Source organism: Macaca fascicularis, chromosome 4 (assembly GCF_037993035.2).
Source record: "Macaca fascicularis isolate 582-1 chromosome 4, T2T-MFA8v1.1".
NCBI lineage: Eukaryota > Metazoa > Chordata > Mammalia > Primates > Cercopithecidae > Macaca > Macaca fascicularis.
In genome coordinates, this window is record NC_088378.1 from 40,622,395 (window position 1) to 40,639,522 (window position 17,128).

General features: G+C 40.3%; 1 protein-coding gene across 7 annotated transcripts in view; it reads right to left on the bottom strand.

Moving 5' to 3' along the window:
• MAP3K5 (mitogen-activated protein kinase kinase kinase 5) overlaps positions 1 to 17,128 on the bottom strand; it is a 244,579-nt gene that overhangs the window by 11,854 nt on the left and 215,597 nt on the right. For all 7 annotated transcript variants that reach the window (XM_074037095.1, XM_065543439.1, XM_065543438.1 and 4 more), the window contains 2 exons: positions 15,286 to 15,471; positions 12,115 to 12,220 (listed from right to left, as the gene is read on the bottom strand). In XM_074037095.1, the coding sequence (XP_073893196.1) occupies positions 12,115 to 12,220; positions 15,286 to 15,471 (292 nt within the window). The remainder of the gene's footprint in view (positions 1 to 12,114; positions 12,221 to 15,285; positions 15,472 to 17,128) is intronic.

Genomic DNA, 17,128 nt, shown 5'->3' on the forward strand with positions numbered 1-17,128 from the left:
CCCCAAGAAAACCTGAAAAAACTAGCTCAGGCCATGATGGGAAGAAAGGTCAGATATTCCTTGTTATACTTTCTCCCTTTGGAGTTTAGGCATGACTGACCAGCAATACCATTAAAATAAAGATCATAAGGCTGACAAAACAGACTCTTTGTAGCAATAAGATACCAAATTCCAACCTGACTCTAGTATAGCATCCCATGACAAACAACAGGCCATAAAGGAAGTCACAGTATTTTGCCCCAAAATATATTTATTTGACATATTTTGGAATGGTCCTGCAAAGTCATCACTTGTGGGGGAAATCTGCATTCTGTAGACAATCCCTTCCCTTTCCAGGTCTTTTCCTGATCCAGGAGAGATTCAACTAGGAGTCTGATACTTTTTAAGGTCCAATAAGAGATTTTACCATCTATTCTCTCTGTAGTTTGCTACTTAGGGGCTTCATCTACATAATAAGAACCTTGGCTTCCACAATAGCCCTTATCTTAACTCAAGCATTTCTTTATGCTGACTTCAACTCTTCAGGCAAAGTTTAACTCTTTCAACCAACTGCCAATCTTCGAATCTACCTATGACCTGGGACCCCAACCACCTCCCCACCTCCCAATCCCTGCCAGATGTCCTGCCTTGCTGGGCTGAATATCTACCTTACATATATTGCTTTATGTCTTTGCCTGTAACTTCTGTCTCCCTAGAATGTATACAACCAAGCTATAACCCAACTGCTCTAGGCACATGTTTTCAGGACCTCCAGAAGCTCTGTCACAGGCCATAGTCACTCATATTTGGCTCAGAATAAACTTCTAAATAGTATACAGAGTTTGGCTATTTTTTGTTAATAATATCTTCCCATAAGAAAAAATATTATAAATTGTGATTAAATCCTTAAACTTGGTCCACAAGAAGGAATTACAGTCATAATTTAAGTGAAATCAAGGTAGCAGAAATGTTGAATTTTGGCTCCATATACTCTGGCACATAGAACATTTATCAGATCATGGAACCTACTAAAAATCTGATGAAAGTCATAAAAACTCTCCCCAGAATAAAAACACATTCATGCAACATTTTGCCTAGATTTCCTGGTTTTACCTAGATTTTGCTATATTTGCACAGACTCCTGAAGCCTCTCCCAAGTTCATGAATCACACGTTAAGAGCCCCTGTGTAGAGGAGGGGAGTCCAGTGGGAGCAGCGGAGAACCCCATCCCACCATTCTTATATGGGCACTTTGGCAAGGTCATCAAAGTCCCACCAGCCAAATCCTCTAGGTAACTTTTATCTTTACCCTACTTGATCTGTGAACAGTATTTTCCTCTAAATCTCTGGCTGCTATTTCTCTTCTTCAGAGCCTTTTTATCTACTACCTGCCCCCTTTTTAAGCTGGAACCTAGGGTTCTATCCTTCACTTTTTTATGTTTCTACTTTTGCTCCATAGATGAGCTCATTCAAATCCATGAAGGTTAAGTACTTCTGACGTGTGGATGACAAACTCTACACCTCTAGCCCCAGTCCTATTACATCTAGAACATCCTGGACATTACTGTTGAGTAGGCACCTTAAATTCAACAATCTAAAGAGAACTCATCATCTTTTGATTGTAACAAAAACTAGAGTGTCCTTCTTCAAAGCCCGATTTACATAGACCTGGCTTGCTTTATCCCTCCTTTAAAATTCTGTATAGTGGTTTTAAAAAGTGCATGACAGAAATTTTACCATCTTAATCATTTCTGAGTACACGGTTCAGTAGTGTTAAGTATACTAACAGTGCTATGCTACCAATCTCCAGAACATTTTCATTTTGCAAAACTCAAACTCTACCCATCAACAACTCCCCATTACTCCTTCTCCTCAGTTTCTGGAAACTACCATTCTATTTTCTGTTTCTATGAATTTGACTACTCTAGATACCTCACATTTATAGTGACAGAAGACAGACAAATTCCTAGGCAGACAGGGATCGGTCTCCAGTGAAACCTGACCTTAAAGCCAAGGACAGATTAAAGCCTGAGAAGCAAGCTGCCAATTCCGGAGACAGTCCACAACCAGAGTGAAAACTTCTATCCCCATCTTACCCACTCTCTCAAAATTGCTTCCTTCTGAATGATGCCTTTTAACCAGTCAAGTTGTGCTTTTTCCAAGACCACCCATGAACCAATCAGCATGTACCGCGCCCCCATTCTAAGCCCATAAAACCCCCAGACTCAGCCTCACAGATGGCTACCCAATTTCAGGTCCCCTCTCAAGGCTGAGAACTTTCTTTCTGTCACTCAATTAAATTCTACTCTGCTTTGCTCATTCTCCAATGTCTGTGTACCTTATTCCTCTTGGTCATGGGACAAGAACCCAGAACTCACTGAACTGTGGGATTGAAAGGGATGTAGCACTCCTGCTCGCCAAGCTGTGGGCGGCAGGAGTAATAGAGCTGTAACACTCCCTCCCACTTGCTGAACGATGGGAGAGAAGAAGCCACTGGGTGCCACTCCCTCCTACTTGCTGAACTACAGGAGTGAAAAGGCCATAAAATTATGGAATCATATACTATTTGTCTTTTTGTGACTGGCTTATTTTACGTAGCATAATGCCCTCAAGGTTTATCCATGTTGCAGCATGGGTCAGAATTTCCTTCCTTTCTAAGACTGAATAATATTCCATTATATGTATACACCACATTTTGTTTATCCATTCATCTGTTGCCAGACACTTGGGTTGCTTCCACTTCTTGGCAATTGTAAATAGTACTGTTATGAATATGAATGTGCAAATGTCTCTTTGAAATCCTTCTTTTAGTTTTTTTGAATATATACCCAGAAGAGAAATTGCTGGTTCACAAGGGTGCTTGCTTCTATTTTTAATTTCTGAGGAGCCATCATACTGTTTTCCATAGTAGCTGTATCATATTACATTCCCAACAACAGTGTACAAGGATTCCAATTTTTCCATGTCCTCATGCTTTAACTCTTAAGGCTAACCAAACATCACCTCTACTCTATCTCATCTCTTATTCCAAAATCCCATTTCTTAATGTATTGATAGTGCAGGAGTAAGTCAAAATCATGTGTTTTAGTTTTGTAAACCCAGCACTGATTGCAGGGGCTAAACATATTACGTCTTCAAAAACTGTTGGCAGAATGGAAGGGTATTCCTACTAGGGTTATTTGTATTTAGAAAGCAATAAAGTGATTTAAAAATAATTTAAGAAAATATGATTCTAGATTAGAGGACAAGATTAGACCTTTTAAAACTTTCTATAATTAGTCTTACATTTCTGTTATGATTTCTAAACTGAATTTTTGTTTTTGTTTTTTTAGACGGGGTTTTGCTCTTGTTGCCCAGGTTGGAGTGCAATGACACGATCTTGGCTCACTGCAACCTCCACCTCCTGGGTTCAAGCGATTCTCCTGCCTCAGGCTTCTGAGTAGCTGGGATTACAAGCATGCACCACCATGCCTGGCTAATTTTGTATTTTTGTAGAGATGGGGTTTCTCCATGTTGGTCAGGGTAGTCTCAAACTCCTGACCTCAGGTGATCCCCCGCCTTGGCCTCCCAAAGTGCTGGGATTACAGGCGTGAGTCACCATGCCCGGCCCTAAACTGAAATTTTAAATAATGTAAAAAGGTTTGTAGTCCTGTTGACTATAATCTCACTTTTAGGGAAGGAAAATTTCTAATCCTATTATATTTAAATATCCTCTTACTTCTGTAAACTTAAAATTATCATTTTACATATGTATATATGATGTTAAAAATTCTCTGAAATAATTTAAAGAAAGTAGAAAATTGTAAGTTCATGCAGTGCTTTGTTATTTTGGTCTTTCATGGTGGCTCCCTGAGTGCATGTCATCGGATTAGACATTGTAAAATATGCAAATGACATAGAACATCTGGTCCTTTTTCTCAAAGAGATGACAATCTAAAGGAGAATTAGGGCAACTATACAGAAGAGTGCTGAGAGCACATGCAAATATAACATGAAATTATAAGTGCAAATGAATACAGCTACAAATATCTCAGATTATCTCAGGTATAGACCTAGTTATATATATAATTCACATGTATATTGAGATGGTTAATTTTATATGTCAACTTGACTGAGCTAAGGATGGCCAGATAGCTGGTAAACATTATTTTGGATGTGTCTGTGAGGGGTGAGGGTGTTTCCAGAAGAGATTAGCATTTGAATCAATGCACTTGGTAAAGAGGATGGCCCTCTCCATTGTGGGAAGGCATCATCCAATCCACTGAGGACCTGAATAGAACAAAAAGATGCAGAAAAGGTGAATTCTCTTTCTCTCTTCTGGAGCTGGGACATCCACCTTCTCCTGCTCTTGGATATCGGAGCTCTTGGTTCTCAGGCCTTCAATTACAGTCAGCTCCCCTGGTTCTCAGGCCTTTGGAGTCAGACTGATTATACCACCAGCTTTTTTGGTTAATGGTGGAACTTCTCAGCCTCCATAATCGCATGAGCCAATACCCATAATAAATCTTCTCTTATATATCTCTATGTATCCTATTGGTTCTGTTTCTTTGAAGAACCCTAACACATACATGTAGTAAGGGTGCTAAGGGGTAAATAAAGTACATATGCAATGACTAAATCCAGTGGTAGTTTCCTCACTCACTGAGGGATTCATAGAGGCTGAAGGGCCTATGCAGAGTTCTGGAGGAGGGGAGCCTTGGCTTGATAGAGAAAGAGGGAGAGGTATTTGAGAGAAGGAAGCTCAAACGGTGGCCCAGGACCCTCTGGGAACAATGTAAAGCAGAGGGGACTGTCAGGAGAAAGCCATGTGTCAGGAGAAACATTGGGACTCAAGGGGGTCTTAAAGCCTATGAGTGGGAAAGTGGGGCCAGTGCATTGTTTCCAAACAAGCATGATGGGATCAACAACAAAACTATTCCCACCCAAATAGTTACTTCCCCAGAGGAAAATAACTAGACCAAGTTTCTTTTTCTTTTCTTTTTTTTTTTTTTTTCCGAGATGGAGTCTCACTTTGTCACCCAGGCTGGAGTGCAGTGGCACAATCTCAGCTCACTGCAACCTCTGCCTCCCAGGTTCAAGCGATTCTCCTGCCTCCGCCTCCTGAGTAGCTGGGATTATAGGCATGCACCACCACACCTGGCTAATATTTGTATTTTTGGTAGAGACAGGGTTTTACCATGTTGCTGGTCTTAAACTCCTGGCCTCATGTGATTTGCCCGCCTTGGCCTCCCAAAGTGCTAGGATTATAGGCATGAGCCACCACACTTGGCCTAGACCAAGCTGCTTTAACACAGGGTATTTCTAATGCTTAGTAAGATCGTAATACTTGTGAGTGCAGTGTATCACACTTGCATGAAGCTCCTCGTACGTATACAATGCTGTTCAATTCACATTAATGTGAACTTGGAGCACGTGCTTGATTCAGTTTAACAACTGGTGGTAATATCAAGTGCTTGAAGCAGCTTTTAACAATTATTGTTAATATAGGAAGTATGCTAACATTATCAATACTCTTACCTTAGCACTGCCATCATAGTCTCTGTGCTCAGCATTACTGCATCTGGTCACCCACAAGCAGCCTGTACTAGAGGACTAACGCTGCCAATAATTTAAAAGTTGATTCTTGATGACAAGTGAGAAAATAGTCTGAGAAAAAACAAATTCTTAAGGGACTTGTACTGTACTCTCTGTTCTGTGTGCTCCTTTTGGAAAAAAGATTAAACACTTTTTTTTTTTTTTAACTTTTTATTTTGAAATAATTTTAGGATAACAGAGAAGTTGCAAAAATAGTGCAGAGAGTTCTTGTATAGCCTTCAGCCACTTGCCCTCACCTTAACAGTTTATATACCTCTGGCACTATTATCAAAACCAGGAAATTAACATTGATACAATACTTTTTTTTTTTTTTTTTTTTTGAGACAGGGTCTCACTCTGTCGTCCCCCAGGCCAGAGTGCAGTGGCGCAATCTCAGCTCACTGTGGCCTTGACCTCCTGGGCTCAGCTTATCCTCTCGCCTCAGCCTCCCTAGTAACTGGGACCACAGGCACACACCGCCATGCCTGACTTATTGTTGTATTTTTTATGTAGAGATGGGTTTTTACCCCACTGCCTGGGGTGATCTCAAACTCTAGGCTCAAGCAATCCTCCCACCTCCACCTCCCAAAGTGCTGGGATTATAGATATGATTCACCACGCCCGGCTTTGATACAATACTATTAACTAATCTATGGACATTATTTGAATCTCACCAGTTTGCCTACCAATGTCCTTTTTCTGATCAAGGATCCCTCATTATAATTAGTTGTCACGTCACCTTAGTCTCTTCCAATATGTAACTAGTATTTCTTTATTTCTCAAGACCTTCACCCTTTTGAGGAGTATTGGTCAGGTTTTTGTACAATGTCTTTTATTTGAGGTTCACTGATGTCTTGTTGTGATGAGGTTGGGGCTGTCTATTTTTGGCAAGAACACCACAGTGTGATGCTGTGTCCTTCTCAGCGCATCCTATCAGGAGGTATATGACGTGACGCTGACATGTCTTCTTACTAGTGATGCTTACCTTGATCATTTGGTTGAGGGAGTGTCTACCACATTCCTTCACTATAAAATTACTGTTTTCTCTTGGCAGTTAGTAAATATCTTGTGGGGAGACACTTTGAAAACCATTCACATATCCTGTTTCTCCTCATCCTTTTGCCTACTTTAGCAGTCATTGATGGTCCTTGCCTGCAATAATTATTACTGTGCTGTTTGCCTACTGGTGATTTTCTGTTTTCCTCATTCATTTTCATTTATCAATCGCAACTCTACTATAACAAAAAGCTAACCTTTCTCATCTATATATTTATTTATTTAATTATTTATATTAATATGGACTCATGGATGCTTATTTTATTCTATAATCTATAATCCAATATGATCATTATTTTATTGTTCAGATTGTTCTGTCTTAGACTATTTGGAACATTTTCAGGTTGGCTATAGTGTCCTTTCAATAAATCTCCATCCTTTTTGACACTTTCTTATTTCTGGCAGGTATTTATTTATTTATTTATGACATGGGGTCTCGCTGTGTCACCCAGGCTGGAGTACAGTGGTGCAATCATAGCTCACTGTAGCCTCTATCTCCTGGGCTCAAGCGATCCTCCCACCTCAGCCTCCCAAGTAGCTATAGGCATGCACCACTATGTCTGGCTAATTTATTTTTATTTTTTTAGAGACAGGGTCTTGATATTTTAGCCAGGCTGGTCTCAAACTCCTGGCCTCAAGTGATCCTCTTGCCTTGGCCTCACAAAGCCTTAGGAGTACAGGGGTGAGACACCATGCCCAGCTACAATCTTATCTTTTATTTCCCCTGCCCCCAGCCCAGAATCAACCACTGCTCCAAGGAGACCCAATTCCTTTTATTGAAGAATGGCATTTAGAAACCAAGATCTGGGTCTTCTCAGCCAGCAGATCTAGGAAATGAATGTACAATCATGTGCTGTATAATAACATTTCAGTCAAGGATGCATCGCATATACTACAGGGGTCCCATAAGACTATAAGACTGTATTTTACTATACCTTTTGTGTGTTTAGACACACAAACACTTACCACTGTGTTAAAATTGCCCACAATATTCAGCATAGTAACACACCATACAAATTTGTAGCCCAGGAGCAACAGGCCATACCATACGGCCTGGGCATCTAGTAGGCTCTGCCATCTAGGTTTGTGTAAGTCCACTCTAGGATATTTGCACAATGACAAAATTGCCTAAGGACGCATGTCTCTGAACATAGCCCTGTCATTAAACAATGCATGATTGTCCTAGTGATGGTATACTTTTTAAAATGTGTGGTCTTCTTTCATGTGTCTTCTGAAATGGCAGGTTAACTGTAGTATCTTACATCTAAAAGGAATTTTTATCAGGGGCATTTGAAGACCGTCTGTTTTTCATGTAGTTTCTTTATATCTTAATTGCATAACAAAATCTTTCAGGACATCGAGAAATTTCATGGAATTGTTGAATGACTGACATCAGTTCATCTTGTCCACATATTTCATCATTTATATATTGGTATATAGTGTGTATGGATTTCTCTTATCCTGGGGGAAATACAAAAAGTACTGTCTCCATGTAATTCTCCTCTAAAATTTCCACTTTTCAAAAATAAATGTTTTTAAACAGTAACTTCAATTGAAATCAGAAACTCCTAGTGGCCTCAGAGAAACCAATTTCATGGTGGAAGGACAAAGTCCTTTTTTTTTTTTTTTTTTTTATACTTTAAGTTCTAGGGTACATGTGCACAACGTGCAAGTTTGTTACATATGTATACTTGTGCCATGGTGGTGTGCTGCACCCATCAACTCGTCATTTACATAAGGTATAACTCCCAATGCAATCCCTCCCCCCTCCCCCCTCCCCATAATAGGCCTCAGTGTGTGATGTTCCCCTTCCCGAGTCCAAGTGATCTCATTGTTCAATTCCCACCTATGAGTGAGAACATGCGGTGTTTGGTTTTCTGTTCTTGCGATAGTTTGCTGAGAATGATGGTTTCCAGCTGCATCCATGTCCCTACAAAGGACACGAACTCATCATTTTTTATGGCTGCATAGTATTCCATGGTGTATATGTGCCACATTTTTTTAATCCAGTCTGTCACTGATGGACATTTGGGTTGATTCCAAGTCTTTGCTATTGTGAATAGTGCCGCAATAAACATACGTGTGCATGTGTCTTTATAGCAGCATGATTTATAATCCTTTGGGTATATACCCAGTAATGCGATGGCTGGGTCATATGGTATTTCTAGTTCTAGATCCTTGAGGAATCACCATACTGTTTTCTACAATGGTTGAACCAGTTTACAATCCTACCAACAGTGTAAAAGTGTTTCTATTTCTCCACATCCTCTCCAGCACACGTTGTTTCCTGACTTTTTAATGATTGTCATTCTAACTGGTGTGAGATGGTATCTCATTGTGGTTTTGATTTGCATTTCTCTGATGGCAAGTGATGACGAGCATTTTTTCTTTAGCAAACACTTTTAATAAACAATGTGCCTTGTTCCACACATGGTTGATCACAGCAGTGTCCATTCCTGGGATACTCGTGCAAGGACAGCTCCCTCTGCAACCTCCCTGCTATTCTCCCTAAACCTAACAGAGTTTCACCTACAGTTACTTTTGCTTTTTAAACTTTCTATTCTGGAAGAATTTTAGATTCATGGAAACATTGCAAAGATAGTACAAAGAATTCCTGTATACCATCCACACAGCTCTTCCTAATATATCTTACATAACTATGGCATGTTTTTCAGAATGATTAAATTAACGTTGGTACAATACTATTAGCTAAACTGCAGACTTCACTCAGATTCTCAGTTTTTCACTAATGTTCATTTTCTATTCTGGATACCACGTTACATTAGGTAATCATTACTAAAAGGAAGTTTTTTGTTTTTCTTTAAATTAAGTAAACAGATCATTTATATGCTATTTAAGTCGTTTCAAAATATACTCTCTTTTTCCTTTCTTCATTTAGGTGTCCTTAATTTAGGGTGCTACTGTATTTAACTCATGGCCCATACCTCTCCCTTTCAGTGATACACACTATTCCCCCTTTACCCCTTAGATCTTTTGAATATGTAACCCCTCTATAGCACATTCCATACAACCAGCCTTATCCTAATGATAAAGCATCTGAAGAAAAGTATTGTTTGACTTCCTTAAAGCATGAATTTCTTAGGTTCACATCCAACTACTAATCATGTGCTTCAAAGCCTCTCTAGAATGTTTTTCTAAGTTTCTACACTATACAAAATTTCCATTCGAATATTTTTTTTTTTTTTTTTTTTTGAGACAGAGTCTTACTCTGTAACCCAGGCTGGAATGCAGTGGTGCGATCTCGGCTCACCGCAAGCTCTGCCTCCTGGGTTCACGCCATTCTCCTGCCTCAGCCTCCTGAGTAGCTGGGACTACAGGCGCCCGCTACCACGCCCGGCTAATCTTTTTGTATTTTTAGTAGACACGGGGTTTCACCGTGTTAGCCAGAATGGTCTCGATCTCCTGACCTCGTGATCCGCCCGTCTCAGCCTCCCAAAGTGCTGGGATTACAGGCGTGAGCCACCGCGCCCGGCCCCTAATTTGTTATAATCAGGTGAAACTCATTTACTTACTGTTTCAACCAAATATGAATCAGGGATCCACTGTTTTCCAGACACTATGCTGGACAGTATGCTAGGCTCACAATAAAATAAACCAGAAACAGTTACCCTCTGGTGAGGGTAACAGCTATTAAACTAGAAACAAAAGTAGTTTCAGATTATGGCATCACAAATTGGTGAAAACCACTTCCAAGGAGAGAGAATAACAGAGGAAGCCTACTTTAGATTTGGTGATAGGTCCGGACTCTCGGTGGCCTGAAGAATGCAAAGGTGCAAGCCACAGGACAGGAGAGACATGGGGTGGAGGTGTGTTCCAGGTTGAAGTAACATGTTCGGGGATAGCAGAACTTCTGTTTCTTTCTTACATAAGAAGTAACTTAATGTTGACCAATGTTTAACATAAAGATGGACACGGATGCTCTCCCTCTCATGTCAAACACTCAAGTGTTCTATGAGAAGAAAGGGAATTCCACAACTCAGAAGGGTTGGCCTGAACTTAAAAGTTTGTAGTACCATTTATAAATAATTTTAATTTAAAAATATTTCAGGGCCAGGTGCAGCAGCTCACGCCAATAATCACAGCACTTTGAGAAGCTGAGGTGGGAGGACAGCTTGAGCCCAGGGATTTGAGACTAGCCTGGGCAACAGAGTGAGACTTTGTCTCTACTTATAAAAAAAAAAAAAAAAAAAAAAAGAAAAGAAAACTAAAATGAAAATATTTCATATTGATCTTATCCTTTTAAATTTATATTTCGAATGCTTTATAACATAGGTACAAATTAGTATAACAGAACATGTTTCTAATTTGTTTATATAAATATATATATAAATCTGTATCTATCCATCTATCAATTGGTCAACTGCTCTTTCTTTCTACCTACCTACATATTCATCCATGCATCCATGCATCCACCCACCACTCCAACACACACACAGGGTGGAAGAGCTTTGCCTACAATTTCTTTATTAATGGGCAGACTATCAAAACCTGTTGGAAGTTTTGCCTTAGAGTATGAATACACTCCTCACTTATGCCAAAAAGCCTTGTTTCATCAACACTACCCCTGTTGTATTTCACTGCCAACATAGCTGGGGCTGTGTCTAGACCAGTGATTTCCAAATTTGGCTGTGCATCAACATGACCTGGGAGCTGCATTAAAATCAGGTTCTTATAGATGGGACACGGAAGATTTTTAGGGCTGTGAAAATATTATTTATTATACTATAATGGTGGATACGTGTTATTATATATGTAGAATTCCTAGAGAATGTACAACACCAAGACTGAACCCTAATGTGAACATGGATTCTTGGTGATAATAACATGTCAATGTAGATTCATTGATTGTAACCAATATACCACTCTGTGGGGGACCTTGATAATGGAGGAGGCTATGCATGTGTGAGGCTAAGGGGTATGTGCAAAATCTCCGTACCTTCCACTCAATTTTGCTGTGAACCTTAAACTGCTCTAAAAGACTAGTCTTAAAAAAAAAAATCAGATTCCTGGGCTTTATTCCTGGCAGATTCTTATTTGGCCTCAGATGGGGCTTTGAAAGCTGTAATTTTAAAGACAATTAAATTGCTCAATGCAATGAGCTATGCAGTGCCTCCTTAAATTGCTCAATACACTGGAAGATTTGGGAACCACTGGGTAAAATATGTAGGAATGTGTTTTGTGGTCCAGATATCTATATTTTGAAATGCATATTTATCTGAGTCACCTGTATATTTTTCTCTTTCTCTTCACATCCAAAAACATTCCTTAAAGACAGGGGAAGCAAGCCTTCCTCACGCTTAGTAAACATTTTGCTTTGTGTACCATTATCCAGACTACAGGTACTATTTGGTGATGTTGAAAATATTTCTTTAAAAAAGGGTATTATGGTTTTTAAAGTACTAAAGTGATATGAGAAATAACAGATGAACACTAATCTAAAATATCCAAGCACTAAATATGTGCAGAGTAATTAAATATCTCTGACCTGGAACCAGGATGGTAATGGCTGTCTGCACCGCCTTCCGGATGATACTGTCTAAGGCAAACATCCAGTGCGGCTTGATGTTATGATTCCGAAGAACTTTATTGACCTGGAGAGAGAGTGACATTTAGCCTACTTTAATTTTTAATTGCAAATAGCCTAGCTGATCCAAGCAGTTGGATGAAGTTCCATTTACAAAAAAAAAACTAAAAAGTTTCTTCACCTTGAATTCTTTGTAATTCTTTATGTCATTGGAAAATAAAGTAAAAATTGCTACTTCAAATCAAAGTTCAGTGAGCCCCATGTAAGCAAATAAGTTATTTAAGTGAAAGGCAGTCTGGTTCAAATGAGAATGTTGCTTCTTTGGGACTCAGAATCTGCAGTTTTTAGCTTTTATGATGTCTACAGAATGGATGGAGGGAGGGGGTGAAGGAGGAAGAGAGGGTCTAAGAGACTTTAAATAAAAATAAAGGCTGTTCTTACTGTTCATTATTTTCAGTTATTTATTATTATTATTATTTTTTCGTTTGCTTTGGAGACAGGGTCTTCCTCTGTCACCCAGGGTGGAGTGCAGTGGCGGGATCATGGCTCACTGCAACCTGTGCCTCTGGGGCTCAAGCAATCCTCCTGCCTCAGCCTCCCAAAGTGCTGGCATTGCAGACAGGAGCCACCGTGCCTGGCCATCTTAGGCATTTTTAAGTATACGGTTCAGTGGCATTAAGTACATTCACAATATTGTACTACCATCACTGCCATCCATCCACAGAATTCTTTATCTTGCAAAACTAAAACTCTAAACGCATTAAACAGTACGTTCCCATTTCTCCCTCCCCACGGTCCCTGCAAACAAGCATTTTATTTTCTGTCTCTTATACATTTCACTACTATAGGTACCTTCATATAAGTGGAATTACAGTATTTGGCCTTTTGTGAATGGTTTATTTCACTTGGCTTCATCTCTAAGCTTCATTCATGTTGTAGCATGTGTCAGAATTTCTTGCCTTTTTAAGCTTGAATAATATTCCATTGTATGTATTTATCATGTGTATTACCTTTCTAAAAACAAGGTTTTAGCGTAAGACTAAGACAAGCTCACTTAAAGTTTGGGTTAACTCTATTACCTGTTGGCTCACACAGACCTCTAAAAAAATAGGCTATTTCCCCAACAGGGCTCTGGTTAGATACCTCTAAGTGCCTATAGTATGATTATGGAAGTATAATTTTATTTAAATTCCAAAAATTTAATCACCATCCCTACTGCGGCTGGGGAGATGGTAACCTAGTCACAAACCCATGCCAAGAGCTGGAGCTCCAGTTGCTCATGCCTGTCCTTGGTCCATCTTCATCAAAATCCCCTATTTTGGAAGAGAGTCAGTTTGAGGACTTCCTTGTAGTAGTTGCACAGGAAGTGAACCCTTGCTAGGTTCCCACTTGTTCTAGAAAATCCATCCAGGCTGAGTTTGTCCTGGTATCTTCATTTCTTTAAATAATTTACATGCTGGCTGGACACAGTGGCTCATGCCCTGTAATCCCAGCACTTTGGGAGTCCAAGGCGGGTGGATCACCTGAGGCCAGAGTTCAAGACCAGCCTGGCCAACATGGCAAAACCCAATCTCTACTAAAAAATACAAAACTTAGCTGGGCATGGTGGCAGGCGCCTGTAGTCCCAGCTACTCTGGAGGCTGAGGGACAAGAATTGCTTGAACCCGGGAGGCAGATGCTGCAGTGAGCTGAGATCATGCCACTGCACTCCAGCCTAGGCAATAGAGGGAGACTCCACCTCAAAAGAAAAGAATTTACATTCTTATTAGGTGGAAGAGGGATCTGTTATAACCATGACCTGCTCCTTTTAGCTCTTTATTACATAGCAAATTACATCATAGGGCCCATACTTTGGGTTCATTCTCATCCTGGACAGTGAATGAGTAAGAGCAGGTGTGTGTGTGTCTGTCTGACCAAGGCCCAGGAGTACAACCCAATAGGTCTCAGTCTGAATTCTACAGCAAACTTGCTTTCCAACCTCTAGGCTAGAAGCCAAATGTGTGGGCAAGTGCAAATTAGCGAAATTATTTCACTCTATTTGCAGGCAGTTGGGTTTCCCTAGTTGCAGCATAAGCATGCTTTTAGCATTTAATATTAGTGATAGGCTTTGCCAGTTGCTTTAATTTCTTATGCCCTCAATCAAGTCAGGACTCTTGTCCCTGTCCACAATATAGCATAAAGACCAAGTGGCTTATGCCGTGTCTCAGAGAATGCTAGTGGTTATTGAAGGATTCTGATTTGGCTTTAAATTGGGGATCATTTGATGTTGCATATAAAATTGTCAAGATACTTTCTACATAGAAGCAATGCACTCATTAGGGCTGAATTAATTTTTGGAATTTAAATAAAATTATACTTCCAGATTTATACCACAACCACCATGAAGAACCCTCTTATTTCAGTCTCCCATATCTTGCTAAGGGTCTTCTGGGGGTTGCTTGAGGCTTTTTGGCACTGAGTTCCACAGATAAGTCTCACCCAAGAATAAGACAGAGGGTTCTGAATCCGTTACAGAAGACTAGCTTTAGTTTGTGTTGCATAGCAACTCAATTTTAGAGAGAAGACTTCTCAGCAATCTCTCATTAGATCATGTGCTTTACTTTTTAATCAGTGATGCTCTGTACTCTGCAAGTATATTTCTGGCTAGGACAGAGTAGGTATTTATGAAACAGACATGTTAAAAATGTTCTGTATGAAAACTAGAAAAAATTGGAAAAAAATTACTGGTTTTATTCAGCAGTGACCATTTCAATCTGTACTGTTAAGTTTTTCTCAATGGCCACTAGATGGCATTTCTCATATAGCATTGACTAAAGTGTGTTACGTTGCTAAAGTCGTCAAAATAAACAATGACCCAACATAATTTCATAAGAACGAAGTTCAGCCATGGGAAATATTTTGTTATTTTCCATGGTGATTCGGTTTTATGTGTTTTTAACTTGGGGAATGCAAACACACAAAACAACAAATCAGATACTTAGAAGCACATTGAGAGGCGAATATCTCATTTTTCATCCAAAAAGAATAGAGTTCAATGGAATTTTTAAAGAAAAATAACAGAACTTATGTTTTATCTTATTTTTCTAACCAATATTAGTGTGTGGGAAAACACTGGCAAAATATCATACTTACAGCATCTTGAAAACCAAAGAGCACCACCTGGACTTGGCTAATGCCATGGCTGTCGAAGTCCAGCTCCAGTTTCAGCTTTGACAATGTGGTGGCTATGATTTTTCGGTCAGTGGATCTCACAAATTCTCTGAGGCTTGCAATGAGGGTTGTGATGTGTTCCCATTTTAGTTTGGGTTCTTCAGACCCCTGAGAATAAAAATCAACAATCCTTCAGTCAACATATGCCGGATATACCTGCCATGGGACTCCTATCCCCATACCCCCTGTCTCCGCTTTTTTTTCTTTTGGTAGAGACAAGGTCTCACTATATTTCCCAGGCTGGTCTCGAACTCCTGGGCTCAAGCGAGCCTCCTACCACTACTTCCCAAAGTGCTGGGATTCCAGGTGTGAGCCACCATGCCTATCCAATTCCCACGCCCCTTTCTGAGAAGAACTGGACTTCCAAATGTCTCCAAAGGAAAGACCATATTTTGAACTATATGGCTCCTCTTCAATCCTCCTACCAACACCAAGAAATAATCAGAGAGAAAAGGTACCTGCCCCACACGCTGGTCAGTAGCCATGATACAGTCAGATAACAAAGCTTTGCCCAAAAAGACTGAGGCCATAAGATTCTTTCAGAAATTTTAATTGGGAACTAAAAAGAGATTTGAGCAATAAGCTATAGGATCTCAACCTGAGAGTCTGCCCAGAAAGAGAAATTATAAAACAGGGTAATGAATATGTCCAACTATAAGAAAAGAAGAAGCAATGGAATTGAGAAAGACAATAGGGAGTGTATTAGTTCGTTTTCACACTGCAGAAAACACACACCCAAGACTGGGCAATTTACAAAAGAAAGAGGTTTAACTGGACTTACAGTTCCACATGGCTGGGGAAGCCTCACATTCATGGCAGAAGGCAAGGAGGAGCAAGTCACATCTCACGTGGATGGCAGCAGCCAAAAAGAGAGAGCTTGTGCAGGCAAACTCCCATTTTTTAAAACCATCAGATCTTGTGAGACTCATTCACTATCACAAGAACAGCGCAGGAAAGAGCTGCCCCCATAATTCAATCACCTCCCACCGGGTTCCTCCCATGACACATGGGAATTGTGGGAATTACAATTCAAGATGAGATGTGGGTGGGGACACAGCCAAACCATATCAGGGAGGGAGAGGAGAAGTGGACAAAAACAGAAATGCGCACCCAGAGGGTCAATAGCAACCAAGTCAGAGAAAAGATGTGCAAACTCCGGGGACTTGAAGTTCCTTAGTCTCATATTCTGTTTTCAGTGCCTGTGAGACTCGGCTAGGCACTATGGTTGGAATTCCTTAAGAGTCTACTTCCCTTATTGCTATGCGTGTCTACCTATAACATGTCCTTGGTACTTCAGTTGTCCTTACAGTGTGTCAATTCCTTGCAAGCAAGAGGGGCTGATCTCAAACTTCATTCTTTTTTTTTTTTTTTGAGACGGAGTCTCGCTCTGTAGCCCAGGCTGGAGTGCAGTGGCCGGATCTCAGCTCACTGCAAGCTCCGCCTCCCGGGTTCACGCCATTCTCCGGCCTCAGCCTCCCGAGTAGCTGGGACTACAGGCGCTGCCACCTCGCCCGGCTATTTTTTGTATTTCTTAGTAGAGACGGGGTTTCACCGTGTTAACCAGGATGGTCTCGATCTCCTGACCTCGTGATCCGCCCATCTCGGCCTCCCAAAGTGCTGGGATTACAGGCTTGAGCCACCGCGCCCGGCCTCAAACTTCATTCTTGAAACTACTCCTTACCCATCAAAGAGGCAATTGCTTCTAAGAATGGACCAATGGACTATTTTATTACACTAAAATATATTACAATGTTCAAACAAATGC